We start from the raw sequence: 22,935 nt of genomic DNA, 5'->3' as shown, positions 1-22,935 counted from the left end.
ATTAGGCCGCAAATGTTTCATACTCGAATATCTCATTCAGGCTACTCGTCTTTTTCGCCAGAAATGAACAACATTATCAACAACAACAAAACGATTTACCTGAATAGGTTAACTAACAAACATCGCACTATGGCAGTCAAGTACTGACCTTTAAGTTTAAACACAGATTAGTCACTAAAACAACATACTTAATATGTATAGCCTAAAATTTAAAATATTCTCAGACTATTTGAACAGGCTATATTGTCATCGTGTTAATTTGGTATATGTAGCTTTGATTGACCAGCGCTATATTGTCAAGAGCACGAGAGCATGAAAATTTGCTTCACATACCTTTAGGTAGCGTGTCTCTGAACTGTCGTTGGAGTCCCGTGCTTCGGCCCTGTCCATTCCATTACAAGCTGGGAGATTTTATAGGGCGCATCTCAACTGAACTTCAAATTTCAGCGCCTGCGGAAGCGGGAGTCATTAGACAGCGGGAAGGTCGGCGGCGGCAGGAACGAGAGATGTTAGACGGGGTTACCAAGGGTACGAAGAAGGAAGTCTTTTTTTGTTCATTAGTCAGACCGCTGGACAACCGTCAACAAATGCGTTAAAAAAGTCAGGGAAAAAAGATGCACTGCTTTTATAAAAATATAAAAAGCGCAATATTCAACTTCAGAGAGTCACTCCAGTAATCACATTTCCTGCTGAAATGTTACATTTTATGGGGCTTTCATTGCTCTTAAACTAGTTAAAATTATAACTAGGCTAAACGTGTTACCCTTTTTTAAAATGAATGTTTAATGTATCAGTAGCATGACTAAGCATGCTACTGCAGAAAGAAGAAACCTTAAATCTTAATGTGGACTAGCCTATAGTCTATAGGCTATAAGGCTACATTCTGTTACATTTGCTTCTCAGTAAAAATTCCTCTGCTGGAACTGCCACTTTTTCTACAGCTAAAATATTTATTGCGATTTTGACTGCCTATAATGTGAGAAGCCATGTATGACTTGGTCGATGATTGTTGAAGATACATGATAATGATTGTGCAAACCTCTTGCCATTGTTTCATAACATTTGTTTTATGTTTTTTTATTTTTATGATTTGTCTATGGAAGGTCTAACAACAAATTCAGTGCGCTTATATATATATATATATATATATATATATATATATATATATATATATATATATATATCTCAATATTAGCCATGCTAAACTCAAATAAATAAATAAATAAAGTAAATTGTATTGGCTCTGTTTAACATAATGTGTGGCTGCTACGAATTTAGGTCGTTATTATTAATAATAAGACGAAAGGACTAACGTGAGCCAGTTACCTAACGAGTTCACTCCGGAGTGGCTACAGTACATCATTCTTACCTGTCAAATCAATCAAGAAGCCCAAAATCAGATGACCAACCCAACATTCCTGTAGACTGTATTGCCAGGTCTAGTCACTCGGTATTATAAAGATGAATAAACAATAGCACCGCGACATTGCAGAAGACAAAACAAGAAATCTGTACCGCGCTATCTTCCTTGTTGGCGGCGCTTATTTGCCGTTTGTCATTTTTCGTTTGTCTTGGGGCGGATATTACTATGGCTAGCGAGTGGACACATGTGTTGGCCTTGGGGGTTACCAGAGAAACGCGTGTTTGGGGAACGGTCGCTTTGCCATCGCAAAGTCGTGTCTGGACTTGCCCGGCGCGAGCAGCATTGGCAGGCCATAATTTAATCAGCCGCTGTGTTTGTCTGGTCAAACAATTATGTGAGCAAAGAGGCAGCGGGTTACTTAACCCACCGTCTCCCACAATGCCTATAATTCAGTATGTTGCAATCCATTGGCTGGTCATCCAGAAGTCCTAAAGCGGGAGGAATCGGTTTATTAACATTTTGGAATAACATTGATTAAATTGCCCTTTGTCATTAATTTAAGTCAGATTCCATTATGGGCGGCACGGATGGCGCAGTGGGTAGCACTGCTGCCTCACAGCAAGGAGGTCCTGGGTTCGAATCCCCGTCGGCCGGGGCCTCTCTGTGCGGAGTTTGCATGTTCTCCCCGTGTCTGCGTGGGTTTCCTCCGGGTACTCCGGTTTCCTCCCACAGTCCAAAGACATGCACGTTAGGCTGATTGGAGAATCTAAAATTGCCCATAGGTATGAGTGTGTGAGTGAATGGTGTGTGTGCCCTGAGATAGACTGGCGACCTGTCCAGGGTGTATTCCTGCCTTTCGCCCAATGTATGCTGGGATAGGCTCCTGCGACCCTGATCAGGATAAGCGGGTTCAGATAATGGATGGATGGATGGAGATTCCATTATTACTATTTGCTGTGAGCATGCATTGAACTATCCAAATATATGCTATCTGCAAATGTAAAAATTATTCTAACTATTTATTGTGTATATGTGTTAAATACTGTTTATAGAGGATCATTTTAGATTAAGATTTTTAAAATAATTTATAGATCATGTAGATTTCGATCGGATAGCCTACTACTGGAAGGCCACATGCTGAATTGCCAAAATAATATATTAGGCCTTCTGTGTATTGACTGTTCCTCTTCTTGTTTCCAAACATTCCTTACTGTTTCCTGAGTCCCTGGTTGAGAAATGCATGCATTACATTAGATCTCATCCCGAGCGACGTACAGTTGACTAGACTAACCAGGAGACAATCCTCCCCTGGAGCAATGCAGTGTTCAGGGCCTTGCTGAAGGGCTCAACGGCTGTGCGGATCTTATTGTGGCCACTCCGGGGATCGATCCAATGACCTTTACCGCTACGCTACAGGCCGCCCCTACAGGCATGCAGGACTTAGTTCTAGCAACCATATATGGTTTACAGTCCTTCCTCCAATAGAACTTCATTTTTAAATAGGTCCCACTAGAGGGCAGCCAAGACTAGTCAAAATCAAACTGCCATGCCTAAGTGAGGCAAACCAAAAAATAAATAAATAAATGAATTAGCCTTATTTTCTGCAGGTGGCTTCTTGAATATCGAACTCCCATTTAAGGCCTGTTTTTGTTTGTTCTCTGATTTTTACTATTCAAATTCTGGAACAATAGTTCCTCTTTTACCTGTTAATGCCACTGGGACGCCAAATGGTACAAGAGCTTACAACTAGGGGCAAAATTAGGGGCAGATCCCCCACCCGGGCTGTGCTGAAGTGTCCCTGAGTAAGACACCTCACCCCCCAATAGCTCCTGACGAGCTGTTTGGTGCCTTGCATGGCAGCCAATCACCGTTGATGTGTGAGTGCGTGTGTGAATGGTTGAATGAGAAGCATCAATTGTACAGTGTTTTGGTTAAAGGCACTATATAAATGCCAGCCATTTACCATTTACAACCTGATGGAATTGTCTCATGCATTCCAGCTCTCTAGCCCACCCAGATAATATTAGGATTAGTGAACCTGCAAAAGCAGGCAATTCTTTCTTACCAGACTACAATGTAAACCATTCTCTCCGTCTGTTTGAAGTTTAAATGAGTGGTTCATGGTACACCATGCTGAATCTCAGCAGTACGCCATACAAATGAAAACATGGACATAGAACTAGAACACTAGAAGTGCAATTTTATTGGAAAATGCACATCTACATTACAATTAGGAAGTATTCAAAAGCCTAACGGAAGACCTTTACTTTCTTTTTATTGACTGTGAACTTGCAGTATACAGTGAGGTCTGTAAGTATTTAGACAGCAGTACAGTTTCTGTTTGTTATGCTCTGTACTCCAGCACGGTGGATGTGAAATGAAACAATGAACATGACTGTTGGTTTCTCAGCTGTTTCTGATCAGACAGGTGTATTCAAATGGCTTTCTTTAGTACAGATATAAGAAAGCTTTAAGTATCTTGTCTTGATTCTCTCCGTACCTCACTGTAAACCTTTTTACCTGTGTTATTTACTTGTATAGTAGGATGATACCTTTACTAGTTTTGTTTGGCTAGGTAAGCAGTTTATGCTTACATTTGTGTGTTGGGGTATTACCATTTGTAATAAAAAATAAAAAAATAAAAAATAAAATACGATGATCAAATAGGCCCTGGTCCTTATCCTTGTTGTGCAGGTAGCAGTTGAAATTGTACTTCCCTCTAGGGTCTTTCAGGGCACTTATCCCTGGTTATGGGTATGCATTTTGCTCTGGATAAGAGCGTCAGCCAAATGCCGTTAATGTAATGTAAGGTAATGTAATGGTTCTAGGCAAGGACTAAAGTTGTGCCAATGATATCAAGGAAGCCATTATGAGGCTGAGAAATAAGAAAAGCACAGTCAGAGACATAGGCCAAACAATAGCCAGCCCAAAATAAATTATTTGGAAGAAAGAGCACTGGTGAGCCCAGTAATTGCAAAGGGGCTGGTAGGCCAAAAGAGACCTCTACAGTTGATGCCGAAGAATTCTCACCGCAATACAGTAAAAACCCCAAACACCTGAACACAACAGATCAGAAACACTCATCAGCAGGCTGGTGTGGATGTGTCAGTGCCTCCACGAATTGAAATACATTACATTAATGGCATTTGGCAGACGCTCTTATCCAGAGCGACATACAGTTGATTAGACTAAGCAGGAGACAATCCTCCCCTGGAGCAATGCAGGGTTAAGGGCCTTGCTCAAGGGCCCAATGGCTGTGTGGATCTTATTGTGGCTACACCGGGGATCGAACCACCGACCTTGCGGGTCCTAGTCATGTGAATTGCAAAAAATAGCAAAAGCAGGATGCTATACTGACCTTGTACAATATCCATGTTAGCCCACGCTTAGAGAACTGGGTGCAGTTCTGGGTCTGCACTATAAGAAAGACATAGAGATGCTGGAAAAGTTCCAGAGAAGGGCAACCAGATCGATTCCATGTATAAAAGATAAGAGATAAGGGCTTAAGATGCTTAATGTCTTTAAGCTTAGTAAACTGAGACTTAAGGGGGATTTGATTGAGGCTTTTAAATTAATTAAAGGGATTAACCAAGGCGATTTTTCTATGTGAGTTCGGGTAGCAGAATGAGAGGGCACAAATGGAAATTGAGTGGCTAGGGATTGGATTTGGGTGTAGTGCATTCATTTTCAGGGATATTTAGCCCAGGATGATATGTGATGTGCAAACATTTTTTGACTTGATTTGATGGCTTGAAAAGTCCCAGAATAAATGGCTTATGTAAGACTGGGAAACCTGCAAAGTGTAGACATGTGCGACTGATAGGAAATCCTACTGTGCCTGTCATGAAGCAACAATCACCAGCCAGTACAGTCACCGGGACATACAGTACTTTACAGAAAAGTGTCATGTAATTCCTCTCCTCTCCTGAGTGACAATTCCCAGTGTATCCCCTTTCCGAATTAAATCCTCATCTTAAAATGCCATGATTGCCGTTCGTGGCCATGAGGGGTCTGTGCTCACGTTTCAGCCATTGTCTTTTCCCGAGAAAGAGCAGTGTCGGCATATAATGGGAAAGTATAGGATTATAATGTACTGTCGCCAATACAGAGCACAGGAGACATTACTGTATTAAGTTTTGAGCAAATAGGCCTGAACGTGATACCAATGTCATTTTTAGCCATACACACCCATTGTATGTCTATCACTGGATATTCACACAATGTTTAAAACACAATGTTTTATTTTACTTTCCTAATAGCAGGAATGTTAATCTTATGAGATTGCGAGCCAGTCACCCAATACAGTTTACGATTACATTTCATTCAGAACAGGCCTTTTATTTGCAAATGAAGATTGAATTAAGAAGAATCAGTTAGATCTAAATTTGGGATCGTTCCTGCATCCTGTAGGGGAGAGTGAGTTGTTTGTGGGTAAGTTGTAACACTGTTAATTTCTCCAAAACAAGAGGCACTACATCAAAAATCGGATAGCCATTTTGTGTGACTTTGTGTTCTGGGGTCAACTTCCCGTTTACCTGTGGTCAAAATCAAACTAATCTGAGGTGAGGATAGCGCTCTTATTTTTCACCTTTAAAAGAGTATCCTTTGTACTGAGTAGAGGAGATAATAAAGTGTCTTTTGATACTTTAGTCTTTTGGTAAACTGAATTTGAGATTGCCCTAATTGGCACAAATGCACAGTTTAGGGCTAGTTGTCTCATAGCAGCATGCATATCCCTGGACTATACAAGACGGCTGAATCTGACTGCACCAAAGACCAGGCCATTTATGTCCATGAGTTTTCATTCTTTCATTTGGTATGATGTTTATTCCATTGTGATGTATTGTGCCCAAGAAATGTAAATGTCCCCAGACAGTCTACTTGCCAACAAAGTTGAACTCTTCTCCATCCACGGCCGTTTATTTGGCTGTACTAACATTTCACATTTTTAAAACCGAACCAGGTATAGCTATGACTCCAAGTAACCTTACCAATATTTGAGTATCCTCTCTCCAGGCAAAACATCTCATGGGAGACAGATTTCAATCACTAGGCATGTGGAATGTCACGAAATGTGTTATTTAAAATGCGTTACTTTGCCAAAGGGTTTTCAATGTTTTACAGTGCATTTACAGTGCTGGCAGAAGATGGACAGACAGCAGTCTAACAATAGACCAGAAGTATTACATACAACTGGTTTTAACAAAGCCTGCATTTTACTATGGATTATCTGAGTGACATGCTTTGTAGTCCATGATATCAAATTTCCATTATTCATTATGGATCATTCCCAAGAGAAGGCTCTGCCCTTTACAGAAAAATGTATACTCTCCCTTTCGTTTGAGGGATGACACAAAGCATTCTGGGACCCGCGGGCCCAGCGAAACGGATTCATCCACAGAAGTAGGTGTCCAAGTACATGCTTATGTAACAACAATGCACCAGTGGCTCTGCTTGTCCTCAGTCTGTGGATGAAATCTTTTTTGACGGCTTCATTTTTTTCTCTGTGGCTTGTAATCTATACCCCAGCACTTCATAAGAGTGTGCTCATTGTAGTTAGAAAATACAGCTTTCTTAATAAACAAGGCTTGTTGTCTTTCTTTTTTTCCATTTAATATTCTCAAAGCCAATGTTTCCGATTTGCTCACGGGATCTCTCTGTGTACAGTGCTTTGTTGTTTATTCACTTGGGCCTACAGGTGAAGTGTTTGAACAGGTAATGAGGCTTAACTGAGACAACTGCGCTCAATTACCGACATTAGTAAAATTGTTTGAGTAAACATGCAACCAGCACAAGGACTCCAGAAGTAAATCTCTGTGGTAATAAATTGCCACAGGCTAAATATGCAGATTTAAAAAAGTCAATATTTATTGACAGCTCAGTTAATCCTGATTAAAGACAGACTAACATATTACATATCATTGAAAAATGCTGTGCTGGAGAATTAGAGACAGCTGAGATCTAAGGATTCCTGATTGATTGCAAGGACTTATACTTGAATTGATTTGACAGAGAATCCTATCTCTAATGAGATTAGAACAAATGACTAATGCATCAAGCACAGTTGAGTGACAAACAGCGCACAAAACAGATCTCAACCGCAGACTTGGCTTGCAGTTGAATTTTGATGAGGGGATACTGAGGTGTGGTTATTTCTCAATAATTTGTTAAATGGAGAAGTTGTATTGGAAATGTGTTAACTGGGCAGACACACGACAGACTACGACCATGACTAATAATAATAATAAAAATAGTTTTTATTTTGGGTGTTTGAAAGTAATTTACCATTTTGGCCTGATCTCAGGTCTTTCTTTTCATTACATAACTCTTCCCATTATAGCACAATTTGTGGAAAAGTGGCATGTGACACTGGCTATAGAATGGCAGGAGAAACCTAAGCAGGCAGTACGTCTGAAAGTATAGGAGCTGCGTGTGTTTGATGCCAATGGGGGGCCTGCGCTTTATTTCAATTTGAGGGTGGGGTGGTGTTGTGTCTGTGTTCAGCCAAGGGAGAGGTGGGCCGTGAGACACGCGTATCCCCACGTCACCAAAGTAAGGGAGATGTACAGAACCCTGTGGATACTATATAAGCCTGAATCCCTCCACCATCCACCATCACTAACGCTGCTCCACACTCTACAAGGTAGGATTCCAGTCTTTCTCTTTTTCCATTCCTTTCTTTCCTCTAAAAAAAAATAAATGCATACATTCCTTTTAGAGAGCATAAGATAGAAAGCAGGGAAGATGTTCGGTTGGCACACAGACTTTTTTAATGTATCCAAAAGCGTCAGTAGGCGTTTCATTTTCAAAATGTTTTATTTACTTTTTGCTTCCAGAAAAGTTCAGACCTTAATTCCTTAAAATAAATACATATTTCATTTCAAATTACAATTAGGAGCACTGGTTTAAAGGTAAAGCACTGATATTTTTCCAATGAAAGACCTGAAAGTGCCCTTTAAAAAGACTGTGCTTTCTTTGCAGCAGTGATTGTGATCTCCTGTCTCTGTAACAGTGTGACACTGTGCTCTCTGTCTCTGTAACAGTGTGTGACTGTGCTCTGTCTCTGTAACAGTGTGGCTGTGCTCTGTCTCTGTAACAGTGTGGCTGTGCTCTGTCTCTGTAACAGTGTGGCTGTGCTCTGTCTCTGTAACAGTGTGGCTGTGCTCTGTCTCTGTAACAGTGTGGCTGTGCTCTGTCTCTGTAACAGTGTGACTGTGCTCTGTCTCTGTAACAGTGTGACTGTGCTCTGTCTCTGTAACAGGTTGTGACTGTGTTCTCTCACTCTCTGTGACAGGTTGTAACCGTGCTCTTAGTGTCGCAGTGTAAATACAATGCTGTCCTTGGGCCTCGCAGTTGTGGCTATGCTCCTGCAGGAAGGAAGTGCTGTGCTGTACAACTGTTCCTCTGAATATGAAAGGATTCCAGGTCTGTATTATTATTATTATTATTATTATTATTATTATTATTATTATTAGGAAATAATTCATCATGATTAATTACAAAGATACTTGATTATTTTTGCTAAATTGGTCAATCAACCTAGGTAAATTGTTGGTAAATTAAATTACCCTGGCAAACTAAAGGTTATATCCACTGATAAAGAGGAAACGTGGGTCAACAGGAGATTCAATGCGGTGAACGGAGAGTGCTTCTTTTGCGCTGAAAGACGGCCGTGTCTGACCTTCCTCCCGGCTCTCTGCGCGCAGGTAATAAGGACTTGGCGGTGGACTGTGGGACCAGCCTGATAAATCTCGAGGTGAACCTGTGCACGGCGCAGTGGGCGGGAGTCGACCCCTCCGACCTGTCTCTGAACGGCGAGCGTAACAACAGCCTGTGCCGGGGCGTGGTCGACACCAGCGTGGACCCCGCCGTCATCCGCTACCAGCTGCCCGTCAACCACAGCCTGGAGAACCCCTGCCGGCATTCCCTGCAGGTGCGTGGCGCTTCCCGCAGCTTCCACCGGGTGGCGCTGAAGGCGCTTTCCACAAGCGCAAAAAGTTAATGATTTCCCTCCATTCGTGTGCATTAACTTGGCGGCAATTAATAAACTGTAAGCTTTTTTTTACCCAACACAGTTAATGAAAGCTGTAATTAATTTAAGTCATGAATGTCAAAATGCTGTGTATGTATTTTAAGATATAGCGATATGCTCTGGTGCCGTGTTTGGGGACAGACTGTGTTAAACACAATGCTCTTGGGTCGTGTTTGGGGACTGACTGTGTTAAACACAGTGCGGTGTGTGTTTGGGGCCAGTTGTTTTAAACACAGTGCTCTGGTGTCGTGTTTGCGGACAGACTGTTAAACACAGTGAGGTGTGTGTTTGGGGACAGACTGTTAACCACAGTGAGGTGTGTGTTTGCGGACAGACTGTTAAACACAGTGGGGTGTGTGTTTGGGGACAGACTGTTAAACGCAGTGGGGTGTGTGTTTGGGGACAGACTGTTAAACGCAGTGGGGTGTGTGTTTGGGGACAGACTGTTAAACGCAGTGGGGTGTGTGTTTGGGGACAGACTGTTAAACGCAGTGGGGTGTGTGTTTGGGGACAGACTGTTAAACGCAGTGGGGTGTGTGTTTGGGGACAGATTGTGGATGAGACTCCAGGGCCCGGGGTCTTCAGCTCCTTCTCAAACATCCAGTCGGTGGTCATCACAGGCTTCATCGACACGCCTCGCTCTTCCTCTGGCCTGATCAGCTACACCACCGACCTGTACTACCACTTCTCCTGCCGCTACCCTCTGGAGTACCTGCTCAACAACACTCAGATAGTCGCGTGAGTAACACACAGACCCACCTCTGAAGTACCTGCTCAACAACACTCAGATAGTCGCGTGAGTAACACACAGACCCACCTCTGGAGTACCTGCTCAACAACACTCAGATAGTCGCGTGAGTAACACACAGACCCACCTCTGTAAGGCGCTTTTCTTGCACAAATCTGATAAATCAATAAACTCAATAACATCTAAGAAAATGAGTACATAACAGCAAGGAAAATTGAACAAGCAGTTTAACATTTATTTATAAAAAATATGTACTCCGTGAATAAAAGAGCAGAATAATAACGGCGTAATGTGAATGAAATTTGAACAGTGAACAGTTGTAACGGCAGCGTGACGCAATGTAAACACTGTGTGCGGTGTGGCGTGCATTGCTTCCTCTTTCACAGGTCCTCAGTCTCTGTGGCAACCACCGGCAACAATGGCAGCTTCCTCAGCACCCTCAGCATGAGTGTGTACAATGTGAGTGGGTCATATAACACCGTGTTAACAGAGGAAATAAGCCTCTTTTTCTTCTTTCCGCTCTACCCCTTAAATGTCTCTGTACCGATTTTCAGTTGGCTTTACTGGCATGATGAACCTGCTTACATTTTCCAGAAAGTACTGTACTTTGCAATGGTAGGCAATAGTGAAACATAATGAAGAAGAAACGCGAAATATGAGAAAATATACACAGAATTTGCGAAAGAACAGTATCATAACAATCGGCAGGAAGTGGAGGGTTATATTTCAGGGCTGTTGTTAACGGTGCTTTGTGTGTTTGGCAGTAACTGTTCTTCAGCCTGTGGCAGCGTTCTCTAGTATGTCGATGCGTTTGAATGGAATGGGACGAGCTCACTTTGTGAATTGGAGATTTCAAGTCTCCATCTCTCTCTCTCTCTCTCGCTCTCTCTCTATTCTTTTTTCAGGACACCGACTACGGCTATCCGCTGGTGGTGCCGGAGACAGGCCTCACCCTGCGTACAAAGGTCTACGTGGAGGTCAAAGCCACAAACCTGACTGGAAGGTAAGCCTTTCACCATCTCGCTTTTCATTTTACAGTTAATCCTGTTTACAGTTTATTTATCAAGTCAGAATAATGTAGACCTAGATGAGCCATTGTATTAGGCTTTTATACGACCCCTCTTTCTTTCCAGTTTTAACCTGCTGCTGGACCACTGCTTTGCCACCCCTTCACCTTTCAACGTCTCCAGTAATGAAAAGCATAACTTCTTCATTGGGTATGGAAACTAGCTTTTGACAACCAAAAGGAAAAATATTATTTTCAAGTGTATGTCAAAATAAATTGTATGAGGAATTTAAGTATAATGTCAATGGTAGAAAATACTTTATTGCCTATTTAATACATTAACTCAATGCATATTTTTCACAATATACAGCATCTGATAAAGTACACCTGTATACGTGTACATGTTTACATATTTCCCAGTAATTGTATCATCTATTCATTGAGACTTATTCACATAAATGCTTTAGGTCCAAGACGTCTGCCTGTGTAGCTTTTTCAAATGGTCTACTTTTTTTCCCCCCATGCAGGTGTACTGTGGACCAGAAGACAACAGTGGCGAGGAATGGGGTCGCCACGAACGCTCGCTTCCTGTTCGAGGCGTTCCGTTTCCTGGAACATCGGCAGCAGAACAAGTCCAGCCTCTACCTGCACTGCATCGTCCGACTCTGTGAGCCCAGCAAGTGCCAGGAGCTGGTGAATGTGCGTGGAACAACTCACCCATTCATTTTACACGGGTTCATTAACCCTTGTGCTGTCTTAAGGGTACAGAAAATTACCCACCACTAAGTTTAACAGCAGAGAAAACCCCCTCAATGATTTTTATTTAACTTGAAATTTGATGACAACGTTCGTGATGAGTGATGCAAAATAGATTTGGGGTTTAACATTCAATTTAGCTGCTTTATTTTAGGGGTTTACGTCAAGGCAGGTCAGTTTAGTTTCAGTCTTGACTTCACATATGACCCTATGCTCACATACTATATGTCACATAGGTTCTGATCCAGATTCCTCTCTTCCTCACAGGTCTGTAACAGAAGGAGGAGGAGGGACCTGGAGCCATACGGGTACGAGGCCAGTGATTCCACCGTGGTCTCAGCGGGCCCCATCTACACCAGGGACCTGGGTACGTGCTGCCGGCCGCGCCTAGCCCACCCACCTACAGTAGCGCGCATTTCTCCTGCCCCGACCAGTCAGGGATCTGCTGGGAATGCTGGGAACGTTCACATATGAAATGTGTGATATTGTGTTGCAGCGAAATATCAGATAACTGTAGCAGGAATGATGGCAGGTGGAAGAAACATTGAGAGATGTTGAAAGGCAAATGAATGTAAGGGAAAGAATAACCCTAGTCAGGAAAACCAGGGGGTTTCCTTTGGAAGCATGAAAGTTAGGATACTATCCACACACAAGTCACGGAAGTGAGGATACTATCCACACACAAGTCATTACTTTGACTTTTGAGTGCATTTCCACAAAATGCAGCTTTTAAATGTATAGACCTTAAAAATAAATGTATAGACTTTTTGAATTAATAATTGTAGTATAAAGCAACATCACAAGACATTACTATTTGGCACAAATGATTGATTTTATTGCCCTATTTACATTAACAAATCAGAAACCGCAGCTCCCGAGCAGTAAATGAATGTGGTAGAAGTGGGCTACCTGCATACAGAAGGAGGAAGATCACAGAAGACCAAGATAAGTTAGAATCCGACCGTGTCCAGTGTACCCATCTAAACCCTGTTCCTCTCTTTCATTCCTTTGTTCCTCACAGACACTATTGACCTGCCCTCGTCTGCTCCATATGGTACGTAGATTTATTTGAATGAATCCAGTTTGAATTGCACAGTGTGTGGTCAAGTGTGAGTCTGTGGTTGTATGCATAGTATACGCACTCAGTGAGCGCTTTATTAGGCGTTTATTTGACTTATTTTTTTCTACTGCTGCAGCCTATCTACTTAGAGGTTTGACACGTTGTGTGTTCAGAGATGCTCTTCTGCATACCACTGTTGTATTGTGTGGTTATTTACTGTCACCTTCCTGTCAGCTTTGACCAGTCTGGCAATTCTCCTCTGAGCTCTTTTGTTAACAACGCGTTTCTGCCTGCAGAACTGCTTCTCACTGGATGTGTTTTGTTTTTCCGCACCATTCTGAGTAATGGTAAATGGCAGGCATTTATATAGCGCTGTACAATTGATGCTTCTCCATTCACCCATTCATACACACACTCACACATCGACGGCGATTGGCTGCCATGCAAGGCCCCGACCAGCTCATCAGGAGCATTTGGGGGTTTAGGTGTCTTGCTCAGGGACACTTCGACACAGCCCGGGCGGGGGATCGAACCGGCAACCCTCCGACTGCCAGACGACTGCTCTTACTGCCTGAGCCATGTGGCCCCATGAGTACACTCTAGAGACTATTGTCCGTGAAAATCCGAGGAGATCAGCAGTTACAGAAATACTCAAACCAACCCGCCTGGCACCATCAATCATGCCACGGTCAAAATCACCGAGATCACATTTTTTCCCCATTCTTATGGTTGATGTGACCATTAATTGATGCTCTTGACCCATATATGTACGATTCTATGCATTGCACTGCTGCCACACGGTTGGCTGATTAGATAATTGCCCGAATAAGTAGGCGCTCACGTGTTCTGAGTCAGCGTATACCGTGAGGGCGTGTGATCGTGTGCCTGTTTTTCGAGTGTGGGCATGTCTGCGGATGCGCGCTTGCACTATACAAAAGCTAGCTGAGTGCAGCGCTGTACGTGTTGTTTCACTTCTGACCTGTAGGTGGTGCTAAAGAGTCGACAGGAGACCAGTCCGGCACCATAGCGCTGGCGGTGGGGCTGACCGTGGCCTCTGCCGGCACCGCTGTGATAGGCGCAGGGGGGTGGTTGGTGGCCAAGAAGCTCCACTGGGGAGGCACCCTGCTACGCGCCTTCAACTGAGTCCTCCCGACGCAGCGCAAATTGGGAGGCTTCGGCTGACCATTGGCAAAAATGTTAAAAATACCCTTTAAAGACTTGTATATATTACACCTGAAGTAATTGGTTAATTTCTTTTACAAGTTGTGTACATTGGTACTTTTAAATCCTACTACCTCTTTTGCATCTCTGGTGCTAACATCGACTATATTGTAGGTTGCAATAAAAGTTGGATACAGCTTGGGGTACCTTCCTTAGCTAGCATTATGTAGCTTTTCACCATGCGCCGTTTAGCCATATATACTGTATGTATATATAACGGACTAGCGGGCAAGTTGGGGGTGTGATTTCCTGTTGATTTCCACCCATGGCACCAAATTTGGTACCTCACAGGGTTCTCCTATTCTGCCTTAAAGATAAGCAGTATGACTCAGAATCCCATAGTGCCTGCCCTGCTGAAAAGAACAGCTCAAGCTAGGTTTTGAAACAGTTGGTAGCTGGTTGACCAGTTAGACCAGCTCTATACTCAAGCTATGTTTTGAAAAAGCTGGTCACTGGTATTTGAAGCTGGTCATAGCTGGATTTTACACCAGGGTGAAGGAAAATCCATGTTATGAGGATACCTATAGCTTAGGGGCTAATGTGTTTGACAGGAACCTCGGTTGCTGGTTCATGCCCTAGCGTTGCCATAGTAAGATCTGTGCAGCTGTTGGACACTTGAGCAAGGCCCTTAGCCCCACATGGTTCCATGGGGATTGCCGCCTGCTTAGTCTAATCAACTGTACTGTAAGTCGCTTTTGATAAAAGCATCAGCTAAATAACTGTAATTTAATGACAAGTTTGAGATTATTTTAATTGCTTCCAAATATAAGCTAACTACAATGTCAATGTTGAACAATACCCCACACTGTGAAGGCCAGGTAAATGTTTTTACTGTTTCCAGTTTCAGTTTCATTCTTGTTTATTGCTGTTTATTGTTAATGAAGCTTTTGCCTCTGCTTGGTTTCAGTACTCACTCTTTATCAGTGTCCTTTTCTACTCGAGTCTTTGCCAGATTCTTTATGAGAACCCTGCAGCCTGTATTTTAACAAACACTGATAAATGCCAGAACATTACCCTTGCTCTTCTTGCCAATCAAATTGAATTGAATTGATTCTCGCCCATCAATGTATTTTAAATACAATCATCTTTTTTAAAAGGCCATTTATTCTCCACATATACAGTATTTTTCCTTATGCTTTTTAACTCAAATTTTCTTTGTTTCTTTGTTTCTTTGTTTGTTACTGTGTTTCTTTGCTTTTTTGTTTGCTTTTATTTCTAAATTATTGCTATTATGTTCTACTATTTACTGGCATGTATCCCCCCTGTGATATGTCAAAGTGCTATGTTATTCAGCACTGTGAGTCAAAAAATCTATTATCCTTATAATGATTACAATGTTGTGGCCTCAATAAAATGACAGCCAATGACCAGAAGGCAACTCTGATTTGTGGTAAGCCATTGGAAGAGAGAGTTACCAACATTTCATAAAATATTATCAGATTCCTGAGCATAAAACATCTGATTAATGGTGGAAGTGCGGTATACTGTAATTTTGGTGTTTTGAAGGGATGGGATGCACACACGCACACACAATAAACGTTGATTACTTGAAGGTGATGTTAAAATTTTAGACACTTTCCTCAAAAATGTCTTTGATGTAGATATAAGTAGCTGAGACAATTATAACACACCTCAAAATGTACTATTGTCTGTTATTTGTTTACAGAGTATACACTTAGGTATGTTGGCTGTTTTGTTAACTCTATTGCCAATAGTAAAATCCTATCATACTGTATATCCAGTCTTTTTATACAGAATCCCAATAGGAGTGATTTATTTTAAATAAACACTCTCTTAGAATGGTCTGGTTGAAATAAGGAGGTCAAAATCTTACAGTCCAACACAAAACAAGAAGCTGTTCTGTGACTTGCCTGGTTAAACCTTGTGTAGTCTTAACATTCTGTATACTGCCCTTGTCCTAAGGGTAAAAAATGACCCGCCTGAAGAATGCATGAAGAAACAACCTGTCACTCATAAAATTTCAAGTTGAAAAAATATTATTTAGGGGGTTTTCTCTGCTGTTAAGCATAGTGGCAGTTCATCTTTGACCCTTAAGACAACACAAGGGTTACAACTCTCTTCCATGTGTGGATGTACGCCATGGTATGGCACAAAAGGCCAGAGCAACACTTAACTGTTTTCTATACTATCTCATTGACTTGCTGAATGTGGTTAATAAGCATCCTAGAATATGTTGAGTGTTTTATCATTGATTTTACTGTGTAAGCAAGGAAAGAACAAACACAGATGGCTCTGAAAAGGGCTCAAACAGCATCGCTTTAATACACAAGGAGAGACACACGTCCGGTGGACAAACAACTTGTTTCAGGGACAAAAACAAAACAAAAAACAAAAAAACACAGAGGCTTAATAGAAGGGTGGCAAAATAAATTCTCCCTTCCCCAAAACACAAAGGGACACCCTGGGATTTGCATTGTTATCCTGCTCCTGACGCCTTCAGTCCAATCACTATGCTGAGGATGATGACGCCGAGCACGAGTGCCACGATGTTGACGATCTTGGCGGTCCGCGAGTCAGATTCAGCTGCTGTGAGGTCCCCTCTGGCGACTGCGTTGTTCACCTGCAAAACGCACACTCTCAGTCGGCGGCACGCTCTCAGTCAGAGCCCTGTCCTTTAGCAGAGGGTCCGGAACAGAGAATGGGCACGCAAACAGCTTCTCACCACACGCAAAGCGCACGACAAACCTACAGCATCAAAGGCTCAGATGCAGACCGCTGAGCATTTTCAAAGCAGAACACAGATTCAGCTGAGAAAGGTATATAATCGCAAATATTAGTGAAAATAGACTTTGTTTTAAAATAGTCAGAAATTGCATTTCCCTGGTGTGTAAAGGGATAAACTATTTCAAGCATACATTTTAATACAGGTCTGACTTTACATACTTCTGACCAACACGACATTTTCAAATACTGGCAGGCTTTTGAACACAACTGTAAAGTCAAATATTAATTTAATTCAATAATTTAATTAGCCAATGGTTTACTCACTCTGGAGGAAAAAACAATTGCAACCACTCCAAGAGGAAGACAGCAGCACACAGTGTTGAAAATTGACCAGGCCAGAAAAGATGGGGGCACAGACCGTGTTTGGTCCATCGTTATTTTCTCCAAATGAAAGGCAAAGCAAAGAACTCAGGACATTGTGAAGAGGTGGGGGATTAGGGTGCTTTTATTGTGATGTGGGTGTGGGTGTGTGTGTTTATTGGGGGCGGTCTATTAACGAAAAGAAAAGGGTTGTGCAGAGAGTTGCAAAACTTCCAGAGGCCATTTGCTATATTTTAAGTTTTTTTGGAGACATGAACTGATTCTAAAATGAATGTTTTGTGAACTCATAACGCTTGTTAGTTTTGCATTCACAAATTCTATTATTTAAGCATGTACAAGTTTTTTTTTTTCTTTGCACACACAGAATCCAAAACAGAATCCATTTTATTTCACCCAGTCTCGGGCTCATTCCCTGAGGCAAAGAGTTGATCCTTTATTTTTTCATTTATTACCTTATATTTTGTTCGTTTCTTTCACTTAGACTTAACACTTGCTTGGGTGTTACATACATGGTGCAACTATCTAATCGTTATGTGGTGTAATCGTGATGGCAAAATCAATGCAATGCTTGTGAAATCTTTAAATCCTTTATGAACTGACCAGAGAGCAGGTCCTTAAACAAACATCCCTGCTCAATTCAATCATAACATGCATGCCCATTTTTTTGGAAATTATGAAGGAACCTTGTTGGTGCAGAAACTCGATATTTTGCAATTCTCTTTTGAAACATTTCAAGAAACTGCAACAAAGCACTTCCTTAATATTTAACATTCGGTACAACAATAGACATATTACTGAAGCACAGACTGATGAGCCAGTGATGTTCCTTTGCTTTCTGGCGTCAAGACCAATTAATTACATTACATTACATTATTGGCATTTGGCAGACACTTTTATCCAGAGCGACATACAGTTGATTAGACTAAGCAGGAGACAATCCTCCCCTGGAGCAACGCAGGGTTAAGGGCCCTGCTCAAGGACCCAACGGCTGTGCGGATCTTATTGTGGCTACACTGGGATTAGAACCACCGACCTTGCGGGTCCCAGTCATTTACCTTAACCACTACGCTACAGCGGGCGAAATGATTTTTTGTTTTTATAAATTTGGCACCCAAAGCTGGACATAAGCATGTCCAGTTCCCACCCTAATTTTGAATGTCTGACTATTCAGCTCATCTGCAGTTCTTCCCTGAAACAAGTGGTGGTACTGCAGGTGGGAAGTCATAAGTCATGACATTTTTCCACCCACTAATGAATTCTATCACCTTGCAGAATTGACAAATCCAGGCAATTGAATACAGAATACTGAGAACAGTATTTTCTGAACATGGATTTTGCAGCTCTGGATTTTTTTGTATTAGCTATTGTATCGTTGTACTCAGGGTATTCTTGCTGCCAACTGTTGTATGCTAGTTTAGAAGTTGATATATTCTTCAAGGGTTCCGATTGTATCTGTATGGTCACACTAGGACTCGGAACTGTACTGTCCTCTCAGGTCCACTTTTGCACTTGTACTTGTGTTTGATCTGCACTTCGTTGTACGTCGCTCTGGATAAGAGCGTCTGCTAAATGCCCTGTAATGTAATGTAATGGAATGGAATGGATGCTGCCTGCCAGTCATTAAGATAACTGAAGATGAGTGAGGTCTGGTTGTTTCTCTCTGAAGCTGGGACTGATGCATGTAGTTGCTTTACAGTATGAGAAAAGCCACAGCACCTATTTTCATCCATTTTGATCCACGAAATTTGAAAGAAAAGGATTTAGTCCAATGGGACAATGAAAAATAAATGCCTGTCATCCTCCCACTGGATATGGTTCAGCGAAATATCATTTGACACATGACACAACAGACAATGAACTATCTCATCTTGCTGACACAATCAGGTAGGCTGTCACCCACATAATCAAGGCACAACCTTTGCCGGCCCGTGTTATCTGTAAAGGCATAGGGCGGCCTGTGGCGTAGTGGTTAAGGTGCATGACTGGGACCTCCACGGTTGGCGGTTAGATCCCCGGTGTAGCCACAGAACGATCCACACAGCCGTTGTTGAAAATATGCATGTGAGCTTCTGTGAAGCTGACCATATACATGCATGCAATATGTGTGTACAAACTATAAAGGAAATACTGGATGTCCTTGCATTAGGTGTATGCCTGTGTTAGGTATGCTTTTTCTTTGAAATACATTTTCCCCAAGGGATACTGAGTGCAGGAACAGATAAATGTTCATATAATTGGAACAACATAAAAAAAAAAAGTTGCTTAAAAAAAGTTGCAGGAAAGATGCTTAAACTTAAATTATTTTTTGAACATTATCCCAAGAAAGATGGACAATAGGAATAGCCATAAAGAAATGTCAAATTTAGTTTGCACAGTCATAAGCAATAAGTCAACTGAGAGCTGTTGACCTGGATAAGGATGGAAGAATAAAACAATGCAACATTAAACTGTTCCCGGCTGTTGATGAAATGCAAATGACTTAATTTAAAAGAAGAAAATCATATTTCAAAAACAGCAGGGCAGATTATGTTCCCTTCCTTAAAGATAAGGAACTGGGGCTGGGGTGTGGTGAAGATGAGGAACTGGGGATGGGGCAGGGGGGAGGGCTGGAGTGTGGTAAGAACGGTTAAAATGGGGAACTGGGGAGCAGGAGGAAAGACAGGCCCCTGGGAAACCTACACTTCACAAATGGACAGAAGAAACTAGACAGGCTGAACAAGATAGAGGGACCACTTGAAAAAGCTGAAAAAATTCAATAAGTTCGTTTTTTTTTTTCTAATGTTCTCTGAATTTGAAACACATCCTTACATTCTAAAATAAAGATAAAAAATAAATAAATAAAAAAGAAACCTGAAAGCAATGTGTACCATTTTGAGATAACAGTATCCAGTGCCTTCACTGAAGGTCACCGGAAGCAAGCTTCCTCCCTCTGTCATAATGTAAAACCTGAATTGTTAAACTGATAAAAATCCATGCATGGCTTAGGTGTGAAGTACGGTACGTGACTGTGCCATTTATTTTGTCATGATGAAGAATATTATTTCTCCACTGATCAAGGGTGGCTCAAATCTTTTGAGAAGCACTTAGAGTTCCCTTATGACACAGCCCACAACCCAACCCCAGGGAAGGGTAGGAATTTTCTATGTACTTTAATGTGAGCGTCTTAGAATAGCATTTCACAATACTTCTTCATATTATGGAAAGAAAATACATAAGCAAACAAATGCAGTACTCATACTTAGAAGGACTACACAATTATGCACAAGTAGATTACATAAATAAGAGAATGCATGTTGTAACACTTTTGATTTCTATTATCTCTCTACATATGTTCCCGGCTGTTGATGAAATGCAAATGACTTAATTTAAAAGAAGAAAATCATATTTCAAAAACAGCAGGGCAGATTATGTTCCCTTCCTTAAAGATAAGGAACTGGGGCTGGGGTGTGGTGAAGATGAGGAACTGGGGATGGGGCAGGGGGGAGGGCTGGAGTGTGGTAAGAACGGTTAAAATGGGGAACCGGGGAGCAGGAGGAAAGAGGAGGGGAGGTTCATTGGGAGTAGAGGGATGTTCACCTCGATTCTTCCTCCCTGCGTCCTCTCCGACAAACAGGTAGTCCTCCGCTAGCGGAAAGGCCGGCTGGTGGCGCCGGAGCCGGTCGAAGGCCCCTTTCGGGAGCCCCGTTAGACACCGCGGCCCTCTGGTTGCAGCCAGCGCCGGCTTGAGTCCGGGAGCCGCTGAGCGTAGGGGAAGGGTCCGCCGACTGCTTTAACGGAAAGTTCCCGCGGCCGCTTCCAGTCCCACCCCTTCCCAGATGGCAGCCTGTGCGGTAGCGTAGTGGTTAAGGTGCATGACTGGGACACGCAAGGTCATTGGTTCAAATCCTGGTGTAGCCACAATAAGGTCCATACAGCCGTTGGGCCCTCGAGTAAGGCCCTTAACCCTGCATTGCTCCAGGGGAGGATTGTCTCCTGCTAATCAACTGTACGTCGCTCTGGATAAGAGCGTCTGCCGAATGCCAATAATGTAATGTAAAAGGTCCTTGATGGCCAGGAACTGCTGGTTTTCCACCCTCCCTACACCAGGGAGTCCAGTATAAAGACAGTTTGGCCAATCAATGGCATTGCAGGTGCTTCTTAACTTAACTGCTCACTTGCTCTCAAAACATTCCTTGATCTTTTTATTCTTTGAGGGTAAATCTTTCACCCCAGATAATTGCTCCACCGTGCCATTTAAAAAAAAAAAGAGAGAGCGAGGTAGGCAAGCACACTCTGCAGAGGAGAGATAAACAGAATTGTAAAGGTAGAGCTTAGCTGACTCGAATGATGATGAAGGATCAATTTCAAGTCAGAACTCTGGGGTGGTAAAAGCTTTTCAGCGTGAGATATTGTGAGAGTTGCTGATTTATTGTATAAGTGGAGACCTACCATCCATCCAAAGGCATCATTTTCCTCCAGGAGTTTTTCTTTTAGAACATTGAGATGGTGCTTTTTTAAACCTTTATTTGGTTCAGGGTAGTTTGAGTCATTAACAGTAACGCCCTGTTAATGGCCCCCAAGTAGCCTAACCTGCATGTCTATTTGTGGGAGGAAGCCACTGAACCCAGAGGAAACCTGCACAGCAAGGGAGACCATTCAACTCCACACAGAAACTTCTGTGGACACCTACCTTGTGTTTTGTAGCAAACACAATTTGGAGTATTCATTTCAACTCGAAATGAGAAAGTTGTACATTTCTATGTAAATTACATCTGTATATGTCAAGAGTGTCAAGTACCAGTATACAGATTTTCAAGCAATTTCTATCTAATTGAATAAATGGTGATGCTTTACAAGCTTATTACAGGGGGCTGTTCAACTGCGTTCCTGGAGATCTAACTGTCACACCTCGCTCAACAGTTAAGGTCCCATTGAGCTGCTAATACATAGCTCATAGCGGCTCAATACATCAGATGTGCCAAATTAGGATTGAAATTAGAACCTTCAGGGTGGTCTCTAGGAACAGGATTGGGCAGCCCTGTCTTAACAGTTTAAAAGTTTGCTTAGATGAAAAATAGAGATGGTAAACTATGAAACATTTCCAAACTCTGCACATAATGTCATATGAAAAAGCTAAATTCTTATGTTTTGAGGGATATGTGAATGTATGAGGTAACTGGGATTCAGATTCAGTTCAGGCATAATACAAAATATATGCAATAAATGGATGTTATGAGGCTTTCAAAATAAAATGCTGAGGTCTCATTATGATAGGATCAATGAAAAACAAACAAACAAACCAACAAACAAACAAACACAGAAAACTGTCATACAAAAAGGTTCAACATGTTCACTTCTTCACCAAGAGGGGGCACTGTTGTATCTGTATGAAGCAGTTGAAAATGCAGTCGCTGTTCCTTTGACTCCATTCCTCCTAGACACATGGCAAGCATTACATGCAATCATGTAAAATCATAAATTAACAGCCTATAAAGACTTTTAAAAATAATGAATAAATAAAATCGAATAAGTGCAATAGCTGAATTTAATGCCTTTTGACAGTAGTCAATGTTGGTGGTTCGGATCCCCAGTGTAGCCACAATAAGATCCGCACAGGCGTTGGGCCCTTGAGCAAGGACCTTAACCCTGCATTGCTCCAAGGGTGGATTGTCTCCTACTTAATCTAATCAACTGTACGTCACTC

General features: G+C 42.0%; 1 protein-coding gene and 1 long non-coding RNA gene across 2 annotated transcripts; one reads left to right on the top strand and one right to left on the bottom strand.

The window, feature by feature from the left end:
• The first annotated feature begins 8,694 nt into the window (after positions 1–8,694).
• On the top strand, positions 8,695–14,108 carry LOC133132522 (zona pellucida-like domain-containing protein 1). The gene is made up of 9 exons (XM_061247983.1): positions 8,695–8,788; positions 9,070–9,296; positions 9,946–10,133; positions 10,530–10,602; positions 11,049–11,146; positions 11,277–11,360; positions 11,677–11,848; positions 12,173–12,272; positions 13,951–14,108. The coding sequence occupies exons 1-9, from the start codon at positions 8,695–8,697 to the stop codon at positions 14,106–14,108; spliced, it is 1,194 nt and encodes a 397-aa protein (XP_061103967.1).
• Positions 14,109–16,438: 2,330 nt separating this feature from the next.
• Positions 16,439–17,380, bottom strand: LOC133134093 (uncharacterized). Its single transcript, XR_009709246.1, has 2 exons — positions 17,196–17,380; positions 16,439–16,767 (listed from the first exon to the last, which is right to left on the bottom strand). It is a non-coding gene; the product is annotated as an uncharacterized LOC133134093 (long non-coding RNA).
• Between the last annotated feature and the right edge of the window lie 5,555 nt (positions 17,381–22,935).

The sequence above is a fragment of the Conger conger genome, chromosome 7 (genome assembly GCF_963514075.1).
Source record: "Conger conger chromosome 7, fConCon1.1, whole genome shotgun sequence".
NCBI classification, from domain to species: Eukaryota; Metazoa; Chordata; class Actinopteri; order Anguilliformes; family Congridae; genus Conger; species Conger conger.
This window is presented reverse-complemented; position numbering and strand designations above follow the sequence as displayed.